Raw genomic sequence first — 15,923 nt, 5'->3', positions numbered from 1 at the left:
GGTGAAGTCATGGGTGGGCCTGGGAGGGCATAGGCCCACCCACCTGGCAGCCAGGCCATAGGCCCACCCACCGGGGAGCCAGGCCATAGGCCCACCCACCTGGCAGCCAGGCCATAGTATAATATATATACTATTGTTCAGTATAGTATAATATATATATATATACTATTGTTCAGTATAGTATAATATATATACTATTGTTCAGTATAGTATAATATATATTCTATTGTTCAGTATAGTATAATATATATACTATTGTTCAGTATAGTATAATATATATACTATTGTTCAGTATAGTATAATATATATATATATATACTATTGTTCAGTATAGTATAATATATATTCTATTGTTCAGTATAGTATAATATATATACTATTGTTCAGTATAATATATATACTATTGTTCAGTATAGTATAATATATATATATATACTATTGTTCAGTATAGTATAATATATACTATTGTTCAGTATAGTATAATATATATACTATTGTTCAGTATAGTATAATATATACTATTGTTCAGTATAGTATAATATATACTATTGTTCAGTATAGTATAATATATATACTATTGTTCAGTATAGTATAATATATACTATTGTTCAGTATAGTATAATATATATACTATTGTTCAGTATAGTATAATATATATACTATTGTTCAGTATAGTATAATATATACTATTGTTCAGTATAGTATAATATATACTATTGTTCAGTATAATATATATATACTATTGTTCAGTATAGTATAGTATATATATACTATTGTTCAGTATAATATATATACTATTGTTCAGTATAATATACATACTATTGTTCAGTATAGTATAATATATATTCTATTGTTCAGTATAGTATAATATATATACTATTGTTCAGTATAATATATATACTATTGTTCAGTATAATATATATACTATTGTTCAGTATAGTATAATATATATACTATTGTTCAGTATAGTATAATATATATACTATTGTTCAGTATAATATATATATACTATTGTTCAGTATAGTATAATATATATACCATTGTTCAGTATAGTATAATATATATATATACTATTGTTCAGTATAGTATAATATATACTATTGTTCAGTATAATATATATATACTATTGTTCATTATAGTATATATATACTATTGTTCAGTATAGTATAATATATATACTATTGTTCAGTATAGTATAATATATATATATATACACTATTGTTCAGTATAGTATAATATATATTTATATACTATTGTTCAGTATAGTATAATATATATATATATACTATTGTTCAGTATAGTATAATATATATATATATACACTATTGTTCAGTATAGTATAATATATATTTATATACTATTGTTCAGTATAGTATAATATATATATATATACTATTGTTCAGTATAGTATAATATATATACTATTGTTCAGTATAGTATAATATATATATATACTATTGTTCAGTATAGTATAATATATATACTATTGTTCAGTATAGTATAATATATATATATATATACTATTGTTCAGTATAGTATAATATATATACTATTGTTCAGTATAGTATAATATATATACTATTGTTCAGTATAGTATAATATATATACTATTGTTCAGTATAGTATAATATATATACTATTGTTCAGTATAATATATATACTATTGTTCAGTATAGTATAATATATATACTATTGTTCAGTATAGTATAATATATATATATACTATTGTTCAGTATAATATATATACTATTGTTCAGTATAGTATAATATATATTCTATTGTTCAGTATAATATATATACTATTGTTCAGTATAGTATAATATATATACTATTGTTCAGTATAGTATAATATATATATATACTATTGTTCAGTATAGTATAATATATATATCTACTATTGAAACCAGACATTTGATCAGCTTAGGCCTCGGTTACTACGGTTACTAATCATTAGAGGTTCAACTGATGCTGGCAGTGGGCAGAGCATTAGTCATGAAAACACATTACGATGGTACATCTTAATCTGCGTACGGTGATACTGGAAGTAAACATATTAAAACACATGGTTTTCTGAGCCACCTTTGTAATTATTATGTAAACGCCTTCAGGGATACAGCGGCTGTAGCTCGAGCAGCCTGAGATCCCTTTTTGTTTTGTGACAAAAGTTCGGAAAACAGTTCGGTAAACAAAGAATTAAAAATAGTTCTCACATATAAAGTTTCTATGTCTGAATTCAGAATAAAATATGCTTCACATAAATAACATTGGCGCTGTGGTAGAAGTTAGATTGATTGGCGATGTTCGGCCTTTATTAACGTCCCCTTAGGTAGCCTGATTTCAGGACTGTTTGGGAAATCGTTATTCTGGCAAAGCAAGTGAACGTTTAAATCAAACTATTATATTCATCTGACTTCATAATCATATTATAGCATGCAACCATACTCAGTGTATAAAGAGGAGCAACAGGACGGACGGATGGACAGGGAAGACAGGACAGACAGACAGACAGGGAAGACAGGACAGACAGACAGACAGACAGACAGACAGACAGACAGACAGACAGACAGACAGGACAGACAGGACAGACAGGCAGGGAAGACAAGACAGACAGACAGGGAAGACAGGACAGACAGGACAGACAGGCAGGGAAGACAGGACAGACAGACAGACAGGGAAGACAGGACAGACAGACAGACAGGGAAGACAGGACAGACAGACAGACAGACAGACAGACAGGAAAGACAGACAGACAGGGAAGACAGGACAGACAGACAGGGAAGACAGGACAGACAGACAGACAGGGAAGACAGGACAGACAGGGAAGACAGGACAGACAGACAGACAGGGAAGACAGGACAGACAGACAGACATGGAAGACAGGCCAGACAGACAGGGAAGACAGGACAGACAGGACAGACAGGCAGGACATACATACTGTATTGACACTTGACACTGCCTGTTTGATGGTTCGTCTTGAAGCATAGCAGGATGTGTTATTAGCGTCCGGGTTACTGTCTCGTTGAAAGCAGCAGCTCCAGCCTCGGGCTGGGCGATATGGCCAACAATTATATCACAGTATTTATCACAGTAAAACTGGGCGGTTTTTGAATATTAAACGTTGTACATTTGCTTTATGAGTAGTGAGTGATCCCAGGGTGCTTTAGGAGTAGTGAATAGTGATCCCAGGGTGCTATACGAGTAGTGAGTAGTGATCCCAGGGTGCTTTATGAGTAGTGAGTGATCCCAGGGTGCTTTATGAGTAGTGAGTGATCCCAGGGTGCTTTATGAGTAGTGAGTGATCCCAGGGTGCTTTATGAGTAGTGAGTGGTCCCAGGGTGCTTTATGTGTAGTGAGTAGTGATCCCAGGGTGCTTTATGAGTAGTGAGTGATCCCAGGGTGCTTTATGTGTAGTGAGTGATCCCAGGGTGCTTTATGAGTAGTGAGTGATCCCAGGGTGCTCTATGAGTAGTGAGTGATCCCAGGGTGCTTTATGAGTAGTGAGTGATCCCAGGGTGCTTTATGAGTAGTGAGTGATCCCAGGGTGCTCTATGAGTAGTGAGTAGTGATCCCAGGGTGCTTTATGTGTAGTGAGTGATCCCAGGGTGCTTTATGAGTAGTGAGTGATCCCAGGGTGCTTTATGAGTAGTGAGTAGTGATCCCAGGGTGCTTTATGAGTAGTGAGTGATCCCAGGGTGCTTTATGAGTAGTGAGTGATCCCAGGGTGCTCTATGAGTAGTGAGTAGTGATCCCAGGGTGCTCTATGAGTAGTGAGTGATCCCAGTGTGCTCTATGAGTAGTGAGTGATCCCAGGGTGCTCTATGAGTAGTGAGTAGTGATCCCAGGGTGCTTTATGAGTAGTGAGTAGTGATCCCAGGGTGCTTTATGAGTAGTGAGTAGTGATCCCAGGGTGCTTTATGAGTAGTGAGTAGTGATCCCAGGGTGCTCTATGAGTAGTGAGTAGTGATCCCAGGGTGCTCTATGAGTAGTGAGTAGTGATCCCAGGGTGCTCTATGAGTAGTGAGTAGTGATCCCAGGGTGCTTTATGAGTAGTGAGTAGTGATCCCATGGTGCTTTATGAGTAGTGAGTGATCCCAGGGTGCTTTATGTATAGTGAGTAGTGATCCCAGGGTGCTTTATGAGTAGTGAGTGATCCCAGGGTGCTTTATGAGTAGTGAGTGGTCCCAGGGTGCTTTATGAGTAGTGAGTGATCCCAGGGTGCTTTATGAGTAGTGAGTGATCCCAGGGTGCTTTATGAGTAGTGAGTGATCCCAGGGTGCTCTATGAGTAGTGAGTGATCCCAGGGTGCTTTATGAGTAGTGAGTGATCCCAGGGTGCTCTATGAGTAGTGAGTAGTGATCCCAGGGTGCTCTATGAGTAGTGAGTGATCTCAGGGTGCTTTATGAGTAGTGAGTGATCCCAGGGTGCTTTATGAGTAGTGAGTGATCCCAGGGTGCTTTATGAGTAGTGAGTGATCCCAGGGTGCTTTATGAGTAGTGAGTGATCTAAGGGGGCTTTATGAGTAGTGAGTGATCCCAGGGTGGCAACACATATATTCTAAGTGATTTTAATGAGTCTCTCTCCATTCTGATTGTTTTATACTGTTCAATTCAACTTCAGCCCAAAACTAATTTCAACACTTATAATTTCTGCATTTCCTGCACTCAATTGCAAGGTGGAAAAAGTACCCAATTGTCATACTTGAGTAAAAGTAAAGATACCTTTAATAGAAAATGACTCAAATAAAAGTCACCCAGTAAAATACTACTTGAGTAAAAGTCTAAAGCTATTTGGATTTAAATATACTTAAGTATCAAAAGTCAAAGTATAAATCAGTTCTTGAACGGAGCTCATCCAGTTTATTCTCCAGTGATCGCACGTTGGCCAATAGAATGGATGGTAGAGGAGGGTTACATTACATTTACATTTAAGTCATTTAGCAGACGCTCTTATCCAGAGCGACTTACAAATTGGTTACCCACCCGCCGACAAATTCTCACAAGGCACCCTGACCTCTGCCCCCTGTATCTCTGTCTTTTCGTCATGTGAATGACAGGGATTTGGGACTGGTCTGGGAAAACCAGTATATTCTTCGCATCAGACTCATTAAAGGAAAAATATTTGTCAAGTTCGAGGTGAGTGATCACTGCTCTGATGTCCAGAAGCTATTTTTTGGTCATAAGAGACGGTGGCAGCAACATCATGTACAGAATAAGTTACAAACTATGCAACAAAACATTAATCCGACGCCATTAATAGTGTTAGGAAGAGACCAGGGTGAGGAAGAGACCAGGGTGAGGAAGAGACCAGGGTGAGGAAGAGACCAGGGTGAGGAAGAGACCAGGGTTAGGAAGAGACCAGGGTGAGGAAGAGACCAGGGTGAGGAAGAGACCAGGGTTAGGAAGAGACCAGGGTTAGGAAGAGAACAGGGTTAGGAAGAGAACAGGGTTAGGAAGAGACCAGGGTTAGGAAGAGACCAGGGTTAGGAAGAGACCAGGGTTAGGAAGAGAACAGGGTTAGGAAGAGAACAGGGTTACGAAGAGAACAGGGTGAGGTAGAGACCAGGGTTACGAAGAGAACAGGGTGAGGAAGAGACCAGGGTGAGGAAGAGACCAGAGTTAGGAAGAGAACAAGAGACCAGGGTTAGGAAGAGAACAAGAGACCAGAGTTAGGAAGAGACCAGAGTTAGGAAGAGACCAGAGTTAGGAAGAGACCAGAGTTAGGAAGAGACCAGGGTTAGGAAGAGACCAGAGTTAGGAAGAGACCAGAGTTAGGAAGAGACCAGAGTTAGGAAGAGACCAGAGTTAGGAAGAGACCAGAGTTAGGAAGAGACCAGAGTTAGGAAGAGACCAGAGTTAGGAAGAGACCAGAGTTAGGAAGAGACCAGAGTTAGGAAGAGACCAGAGTTAGGAAGAGAACAAGAGACCAGGGTTAGGAAGAGAACAAGAGAACAGGGTTAGGAAGAGACCAGAGTTAGGAAGAGACCAGGGATAGGAAGAGAACAAGAGACCAGGGTTAGGAAGAGAACAAGAGACCAGGGTTACGAAGAGACCAGGGATAGGAAGAGAACAAGAGACCAGGGTTAGGAAGAGAACAAGAGACCAGGGTTAGGAAGAGAACAGGGTTAGGAAGAGACCAGGGTTACGAAGAGACCAGGGATAGGAAGAGACCAGGGTGAGGAAGAGAACAAGAGACCAGGGTTAGGAAGAGAACAAGAGACCAGGGTTAGGAAGAGACCAGAGTTAGGAAGAGACCAGAGTTAGGAAGAGACCAGAGTTAGGAAGAGACCAGAGTTAGGAAGAGAACAAGAGACCAGGGTTAGGAAGAGAACAAGAGACCAGGGTTAGGAAGAGAACAGGGTTAGGAAGAGAACAAGAGACCAGGGTCAGGAAGAGAACAAGAGACCAGGGTTACGAAGAGACCAGGGATAGGAAGAGACCAGAGTTAGGAAGAGACCAGAGTTAGGAAGAGACCAGAGTTAGGAAGAGACCAGAGTTAGGAAGAGACCAGAGTTAGGAAGAGACCAGAGTTAGGAAGAGACCAGAGTTAGGAAGAGACCAGAGTTAGGAAGAGAACAAGAGACCAGGGTTAGGAAGAGAACAAGAGACCAGGGTTAGGAAGAGACCAGAGTTAGGAAGAGACCAGAGTTAGGAAGAGAACAAGAGACCAGGGTTAGGAAGAGAACAAGAGACCAGGGTTAGGAAGAGACCAGAGTTAGGAAGAGACCAGAGTTAGGAAGAGACCAGAGTTAGGAAGAGACCAGAGTTAGGAAGAGACCAGAGTTAGGAAGAGACCAGAGTTAGGAAGAGAACAAGAGACCAGGGTTAGGAAGAGACCAGAGTTAGGAAGAGACCAGAGTTAGGAAGAGACCAGAGTTAGGAAGAGACCAGAGTTAGGAAGAGACCAGAGTTAGGAAGAGACCAGAGTTAGGAAGAGACCAGAGTTAGGAAGAGACCAGAGTTAGGAAGAGACCAGAGTTAGGAAGAGACCAGAGTTAGGAAGAGAACAAGAGACCAGGGTTAGGAAGAGACCAGAGTTAGGAAGAGACCAGAGTTAGGAAGAGACCAGAGTTAGGAAGAGACCAGAGTTAGGAAGAGACCAGAGTTAGGAAGAGAACAAGAGACCAGGGTTAGGAAGAGACCAGGGTTAGGAAGAGACCAGAGTTAGGAAGAGACCAGAGTTAGGAAGAGAACAAGATACCAGGGTTAGGAAGAGAACAAGAGACCAGGGTTAGGAAGAGACCAGAGTTAGGAAGAGACCAGAGTTAGGAAGAGACCAGAGTTAGGAAGAGACCAGAGTTAGGAAGAGACCAGAGTTAGGAAGAGAACAAGAGACCAGGGTTAGGAAGAGACCAGAGTTAGGAAGAGACCAGAGTTAGGAAGAGACCAGAGTTAGGAAGAGAAAAAGAGAACAGGGTTAGGAAGAGAAAAAGAGAACAGGGTGAGGAAGAGACCAGGGATAGGAAGAGACCAGAGTTAGGAAGAGAACAAGAGACCAGGGTTAGGAAGAGAACAAGAGACCAGGGTTAGGAAGAGACCAGAGTTAGGAAGAGACCAGAGTTAGGAAGAGACCAGAGTTAGGAAGAGACCAGAGTTAGGAAGAGACCAGAGTTAGGAAGAGAACAAGAGTTAGGAAGAGACCAGAGTTAGGAAGAGACCAGGGTTAGGAAGAGACCAGAGTTAGGAAGAGAAAAAGAGAACAGGGTTAGGAAGAGAACAAGAGACCAGAGTTAGGAAGAGAAAAAGAGACCAGGGTTAGGAAGAGACCAGGGTTACGAAGAGACCAGGGTGAGGAAGAGAACAAGAGACCAGGGTGAGGAAGAGAACAGGGTTAGGAAGAGACCAGGGTTACGAAGAGAACAGGGTGAGGAAGAGACCAGGGTTAGGAAGAGACCAGGGTTAGGAAGAGACCAGGGTTACGAAGAGACCAGGGTGAGGAAGAGACCAGGGTTAGGAAGAGACCAGGGTGAGGAAGAGAACAAGAGACCAGGGTTAGGAAGAGACCAGGGTTAGGAAGAGACCAGGGTTAAGAAGAGACCAGGGTGAGGAAGAGAACAAGAGACCAGGGTGAGGAAGAGAACAGGGTTAGGAAGAGACCAGGGTTAGGAAGAGACCAGGGTTACGAAGAGACCAGGGTGAGGAAGAGAACAAGAGACCAGGGTGAGGAAGAGAACAGGGTTAGGAAGAGACCAGGGTTACGAAGAGACCAGGGTGAGGAAGAGACCAGGGTTAGGAAGAGACCAGGGTTACGAAGAGACCAGGGTGAGGAAGAGACCAGGGTGAGGAAGAGACCAGGGTGAGGAAGAGAACAAGAGACCAGGGTTAGGAAGAGACCAGGGTTAGGAAGAGACCAGGGTTACGAAGAGACCAGGGTGAGGAAGAGAACAAGAGACCAGGGTGAGGAAGAGAACAGGGTTAGGAAGAGACCAGGGTTACGAAGAGACCAGGGTGAGGAAGAGAACAAGAGACCAGGGTGAGGAAGAGAACAGGGTTAGGAGGAGACCAGGGTTACGAAGAGACCAGGGTGAGGAAGAGACCAGGGTTAGGAAGAGACCAGGGTTACGAAGAGAACAGGGTGAGGAAGAGACCAGGGTTACGAAGAGACCAGGGTTACGAAGAGACCAGGGTGAGGAAGAGACCAGGGTGAGGAAGAGACCAGGGTTAGGAAGAGACCAGGGTTAGGAAGAGACCAGGGTTACGAAGAGAACAGGGTGAGGAAGAGACCAGGGTTACGAAGAGAACAGGGTGAGGAAGAGACCAGGGTTACGAAGAGACCAGGGTGAGGAAGAGACCAGGGTTACGAAGAGACCAGGGTTACGAAGAGAACAGGGTTAGGAAGAGAACAGGGTTACGAAGAGAACAGGGTGAGGTAGAGACCAGGGTTACGAAGAGAACAGGGTGAGGTAGAGACCAGAGTTAGGAAGAGACCAGAGTTAGGAAGAGACCAGGGATAGGAAGAGACCAAGAGACCAGGGATAGGAAGAGAACAAGAGACCAGGGTTAGGAAGAGACCAGAGTTAGGAAGAGACCAGGGTTAGGAAGAGACCAGACTTAGGAAGAGAACAAGAGACCAGGGTTAGGAAGAGAACAAGAGACCAGAGTTAGGAAGAGACCAGAGTTAGGAAGAGACCAGGGTTAGGAAGAGACCAGAGTTAGGAAGAGAACAAGAGACCAGGGTTAGGAAGAGAACAAGAGACCAGGGTGAGGAAGAGACCAGGGTTAGGAAGAGACCAGGGTTACGAAGAGAACAGGGTGAGGAAGAGACCAGGGTTACGAAGAGACCAGGGTGAGGAAGAGACCAGGGTGAGGAAGAGACCAGGGTGAGGAAGAGACCAGGGTGAGGAAGAGACCAGGGTTAGGAAGAGACCAGAGTTAGGAAGAGAACAGGGTTAGGAAGAGACCAGGGTTAGGAAGAGACCAGGGTTAGGAAGAGACCAGGGTTAGGAAGAGACCAGAGTTAGGAAGAGAACAGGGTTAGGAAGAGACCAGGGTTAGGAAGAGAACAACAAGAGACCAGGGTTAGGAAGAGACCAGGGTTAAGAAGAGAACAGGGTGAGGTAGAGACCAGGGATAGGAAGAGACCAGGGTTAGGAAGAGACCAGGGTTAGGAAGAGACCAGGGTTAGGAAGAGACCAGGGTTAAGAAGAGTACAACACAACTTACCTGGTCTACATATGGGTCATCAAACTGTCCCTGGTAGAAGGGGTTAACACCCTGTCTCTCCAGACCACTGTTCTCCTCTCCTCCTAGAGCCTTGGAGCCTCCAATCTGACCCTGGGGACAGACAGACAGACCTACTACCGTGGGATAGAGCCCTGGGGACAGACAGACCTACTACCGTGGGATAGAGCCCTGGGGACAGACAGACCTACTACCGTGGGATAGAGCCCTGGGGACAGACAGACCTACTACTGTGGGATAGAGCCTTGGGGACAGACAGACAGACAGACCTACTACCGTGGGATAGAGCCCTGGGGACAGACAGACCTACTACCGTGGGATAGAGCCCTGGGGACAGACAGACAGACCTACTACCGTGGGATAGAGCCCTGGGGACAGACAGACCTACTACCGTGGGATAGAGCCCTGGGGACAGACAGACCTACTACCGTGGGATAGAGCCCTGGGGACAGACAGACCTACTACCGTGGGATAGAGCCCTGGGGACAGACAGACCTACTACCGTGGGATAGAGCCCTGGGGACAGACAGACCTACTACCGTGGGATAGAGCCCTGGGGACAGACAGACCTACTACTGTGGGATAGAGCCCTGGGGACAGACAGACAGACAGACCTACTACCGTGGGATAGAGCCCTGGGGACAGACAGACCTACTACCATGGGATAGAGCCCTGGGGACAGACAGACAGACAGACCTACTACTGTGGGATAGAGCCCTGGGGACAGACAGACAGACAGACAGACCTACTACCGTGGGATAGAGCCCTGGGGACAGACAGACCTACTACCGTGGGATAGAGCCCTGGGGACAGACAGACAGACCTACTACCGTGGGATAGAGCCCTGGGGACAGACAGACCTACTACCGTGGGATAGAGCCCTGGGGACAGACAGACAGACCTACTACCGTGGGATAGAGCCCTGGGGACAGACAGACAGACAGACCTACTACCGTGGAATAGAGCCCTGGGGACAGACAGACCTACTACCGTGGGATAGAGCCCTGGGGACAGACAGACCTACTACTGTGGGATAGAGCCCTGGGGACAGACAGACAGACAGACCTACTACCGTGGGATAGAGCCCTGGGGACAGACAGACCTACTACCGTGGGATAGAGCCCTGGGGACAGACAGACAGACCTACTACCGTGGGATAGAGCCCTGGGGACAGACAGACAGACCTACTACCGTGGGATAGAGCCCTGGGGACAGACAGACAGACCTACTACCGTGGGATAGAGCCCTGGGGACAGACAGACCTACTACCGTGGGATAGAGCCCTGGGGACAGACAGACAGAACTACTACCGTGGGATAGAGCCCTGGGGACAGACAGACCTACTACCGTGGGATAGAGCCCTGGGGACAGACAGACCTACTACCGTGGGATAGAGCCATGGGGACAGACAGACAGACCTACTACCGTGGGATAGAGCCCTGGGGACAGACAGACCTACTACTGTGGGATAGAGCCCTGGGGACAGACAGACAGACCTACTACCGTGGGATAGAGCCCTGGGGACAGACAGACCTACTACTGTGGGATAGAGCCCTGGGGACAGACAGACAGACCTACTACCGTGGGATAGAGCCCTGGGGACAGACAGACAGACCTACTACCGTGGGATAGAGCCCTGGGGACAGACAGACCTACTACCGTGGGATAGAGCCCTGGGGACAGACAGACCTACTACCGTGGGATAGAGCCCTGGGGACAGACCTACTACCGTGGGATAGAGCCCTGGGGACAGACCTACTACCGTGGGATAGAGCCCTGGGGACAGACAGACAGACCTACTACCGTGGGATAGAGCCCCGGGGACAGACAGACAGACCTACTACCGTGGGATAGAGCCCTGGGGACAGACATACCTACTACAGTGGGATAGAGCCCTGGGGACAGACAGACCTACTACCGTGGGATAGAGCCCTGGGGACAGACAGACAGACCTACTACTGTGGGATAGAGCCCTGGGGACAGACAGACCTACTACCGTGGGATAGAGCCCTGGGGACAGACAGACCTACTACTGTGGGATAGAGCCCTGGGGACAGACAGACAGACAGACCTACTACCGTGGGATAGAGCCCTGGGGACAGACAGACAGACCTACTACCGTGGGATAGAGCCCTGGGGACAGACAGACCTACTACCGTGGGGTAGAGCCCTGGGGACAGACAGACAGACCTACTACCGTGGGATAGAGCCCTGGGGACAGACAGACAGACCTACTACTGTGGGATAGAGCCCTGGGGACAGACAGACCTACTACCGTGGGATAGAGCCCTGGGGACAGACAGACCTACTACCGTGGGATAGAGCCCTGGGGACAGACAGACCTACTACCGTGGGATAGAGCCCTGGGGACAGACAGACAGACCTACTACCGTGGGATAGAGCCCTGGGGACAGACAGACATACCTACTACCGTGGGATAGAGCCCTGGGGACAGACAGACCTACTACTGTGGGATAGAGCCCTGGGGACAGACAGACAGACAGACCTACTACCGTGGGATAGAGCCCTGGGGACAGACAGACCTACTACCGTGGGATAGAGCCCTGGGGACAGACAGACAGACCTACTACCGTGGGATAGAGCCCTGGGGACAGACAGACAGACCTACTACCGTGGGATAGAGCCCTGGGGACAGACAGACAGACCTACTACCGTGGGATAGAGCCCTGGGAACAGACAGACCTACTACCGTGGGATAGAGCCCTGGGGACAGACAGACAGACCTACTACCGTGGGATAGAGCCCTGGGGACAGACAGACCTACTACCGTGGGATAGAGCCCTGGGGACAGACAGACCTACTACCGTGGGATAGAGCCATGGGGACAGACAGACAGACCTACTACCGTGGGATAGAGCCCTGGGGACAGACAGACCTACTACTGTGGGATAGAGCCCTGGGGACAGACAGACAGACCTACTACCGTGGGATAGAGCCCTGGGGACAGACAGACCTACTACTGTGGGATAGAGCCCTGGGGACAGACAGACAGACCTACTACCGTGGGATAGAGCCCTGGGGACAGACAGACAGACCTACTACCGTGGGATAGAGCCCTGGGGACAGACAGACCTACTACCGTGGGATAGAGCCCTGGGGACAGACAGACCTACTACCGTGGGATAGAGCCCTGGGGACAGACATACCTACTACCGTGGGATAGAGCCCTGGGGACAGACCTACTACCGTGGGATAGAGCCCTGGGGACAGACAGACAGACCTACTACCGTGGGATAGAGCCCCGGGGACAGACAGACAGACCTACTACCGTGGGATAGAGCCCTGGGGACAGACATACCTACTACAGTGGGATAGAGCCCTGGGGACAGACAGACCTACTACCGTGGGATAGAGCCCTGGGGACAGACAGACAGACCTACTACTGTGGGATAGAGCCCTGGGGACAGACAGACCTACTACCGTGGGATAGAGCCCTGGGGACAGACAGACCTACTACTGTGGGATAGAGCCCTGGGGACAGACAGACAGACAGACCTACTACCGTGGGATAGAGCCCTGGGGACAGACAGACAGACCTACTACCGTGGGATAGAGCCCTGGGGACAGACAGACCTACTACCGTGGGGTAGAGCCCTGGGGACAGACAGACAGACCTACTACCGTGGGATAGAGCCCTGGGGACAGACAGACAGACCTACTACTGTGGGATAGAGCCCTGGGGACAGACAGTCCTACTACCGTGGGATAGAGCCCTGGGGACAGACAGACCTACTACCGTGGGATAGAGCCCTGGGGACAGACAGACCTACTACCGTGGGATAGAGCCCTGGGGACAGACAGACAGACCTACTACCGTGGGATAGAGCCCTGGGGACAGACAGACATACCTACTACCGTGGGATAGAGCCCTGGGGACAGACAGACCTACTACCGTGGGATAGAGCCCTGGGGACAGACAGACAGACAGACCTACTACCGTGGGATAGAGCCCTGGGGACAGACAGACAGACCTACTACCGTGGGATAGAGCCCTGGGGACAGACAGACCTACTACCGTGGGATAGAGCCCTGGGGACAGACAGACAGACCTACTACCGTGGGATAGAGCCCTGGGGACAGACAGACATACCTACTACCGTGGGATAGAGCCATGGGGACAGACAGACAGACCTACTACCGTGGGATAGAGCCCTGGGGACAGACAGACAGACAGACCTACTACCGTGGGATAGAGCCCTGGGGACAGACAGACAGACCTACTACCGTGGGATAGAGCCCTGGGGACAGACAGACATACCTACTACTGTGGGATAGAGCCCTGGGGACAGACAGACAGACCTACTACCGTGGGATAGAGCCCTGGGGACAGACAGACAGACTGACCTACTACCGTGGGATAGAGCCCTGGGGACAGACAGACAGACAGACCTACTACCGTGGGATAGAGCCCTGGGGACAGACAGACAGACCTACTACCGTGGGATAGAGCCCTGGGGACAGACAGACAGACCTACTACCGTGGGATAGAGCCCTGGGGACACAGACATACCTACTACCGTGGGATAGAGCCCTGGGGACAGACAGACAGACCTACTACCGTGGGATAGAGCCCTGGGGACAGACAGACAGACCTACTACCGTGGGATAGAGCCCTGGGGACAGACAGACAGACCTACTACCGTGGGATAGAGCCCTGGGGACAGACAGACAGACCTACTACCGTGGGATAGAGCCCTGGGGACACACAGACCTACTACTGTGGGATAGAGCCCTGGGGACAGACAGACCTACTACCGTGGGATAGAGCCCTGGGGACAGACAGACAGACCTACTACTGTGGGATAGAGCCCTGGGGACACACAGACCTACTACCGTGGGATAGAGCCCTGGGGACAGACAGACAGACCTACTACCGTGGGATAGAGCCCTGGGGACACAGACATACCTACTACCGTGGGATAGAGCCCTGGGGACAGACAGACAGACCTACTACTGTGGGATAGAGCCCTGGGGACAGACAGACAGACAGACCTACTACCGTGGGATAGAGCCCTGGGGACAGACAGACCTACTACCGTGGGATAGAGCCCTGGGGACAGACAGACAGACCTACTACCGTGGGATAGAGCCCTGGGGACAGACAGACCTACTACCGTGGGATAGAGCCCTGGGGACAGACAGACCTACTACCGTGGGATAGAGCCCTGGGGACAGACAGACAGACAGACATACCTACTACCGTGGGATAGAGCCCTGGGGACAGACAGACAGACCTACTACCGTGGGATAGAGCCCTGGGGACACAGACAGACCTACTACCGTGGGATAGAGCCCTGGGGACAGACAGACCTACTACCGTGGGATAGAGCCCTGGGGACAGACAGACCTACTACCGTGGGATAGAGCCCTGGGGACAGACAGACCTACTACCGTGGGATAGACCCCTACATTAACTAGACACTATTACTGAATATAACACATTGAATTAACCAATAACCCGCTAGAAATAGCATTGGACCTTGTGGGGACCAACAGAATGTCCCCAGCTGGTTAAGTTTTTGTTTGTTTACTATTCTAGTGGGGATTTCTGGACCAAGTATAGTTAAACAGACACACAGACAGACACACAGACAGACACACAGACAGACAGACAGAAACACAGACAGACAGAAACACAGACAGAAACACAGACAGAAACACAGACAGACAGACAGACAGACAGACAGACAGCCACACAGACAGACAGATACACAGACAGACAGACAGACAGACAGACAGATACACAGACAGACAGACAGACAGACAGACAGACAGACAGACAGATACACAGACAGAAACACAGACAGAAACACAGACAGAAACACAGACAGAAACACAGACAGAAACACAGACAGATACACAGACAGACAGATACACAGACAGACAGATACACAGACAGACAGATACACAGACAGACAGATACACAGACAGACAGATACACAGACAGACAGATACACAGACAGACAGATACACAGACAGAAACACAGACAGACAGACAGACAGACAGACAGACAGATACACAGACAGACAGATACACAGACAGACAGACAGACAGACAGATACACAGACAGACAGATACACAGACAGACAGACAGACAGACAGACAGACAGACAGACAGACAGACAGACAGACAGACAGATACACAGACAGACAGTGTGTGTGTGTGTGAAACCCCTTGGCGTTCTTACATGCAGTGGTCGGAGGTAGTTGAGCTGGTTCTTCCA

The 15,923-nt window shown here is 47.8% G+C and overlaps 1 protein-coding gene across 1 annotated transcript in view; it reads right to left on the bottom strand.

Annotated features, from left to right (window-relative positions):
• The window catches only part of nbas (NBAS subunit of NRZ tethering complex), a 315,206-nt gene that overhangs the window by 135,475 nt on the left and 163,808 nt on the right, over nt 1-15,923 (bottom strand). Inside the window, exons 36-37 of the mRNA XM_064991781.1 lie at nt 15,888-15,923; nt 9,660-9,770 (exon numbers count right to left, since the gene is read on the bottom strand). The exon at nt 15,888-15,923 is cut by the window's right edge and continues 147 nt beyond it. Of these exons, the coding sequence (XP_064847853.1) occupies nt 9,660-9,770; nt 15,888-15,923 (147 nt within the window). The remainder of the gene's footprint in view (nt 1-9,659; nt 9,771-15,887) is intronic.

This window comes from Oncorhynchus masou, chromosome 16 (assembly GCF_036934945.1).
Source record: "Oncorhynchus masou masou isolate Uvic2021 chromosome 16, UVic_Omas_1.1, whole genome shotgun sequence".
Classification (NCBI taxonomy): Eukaryota; Metazoa; Chordata; class Actinopteri; order Salmoniformes; family Salmonidae; genus Oncorhynchus; species Oncorhynchus masou.
This window is presented reverse-complemented; position numbering and strand designations above follow the sequence as displayed.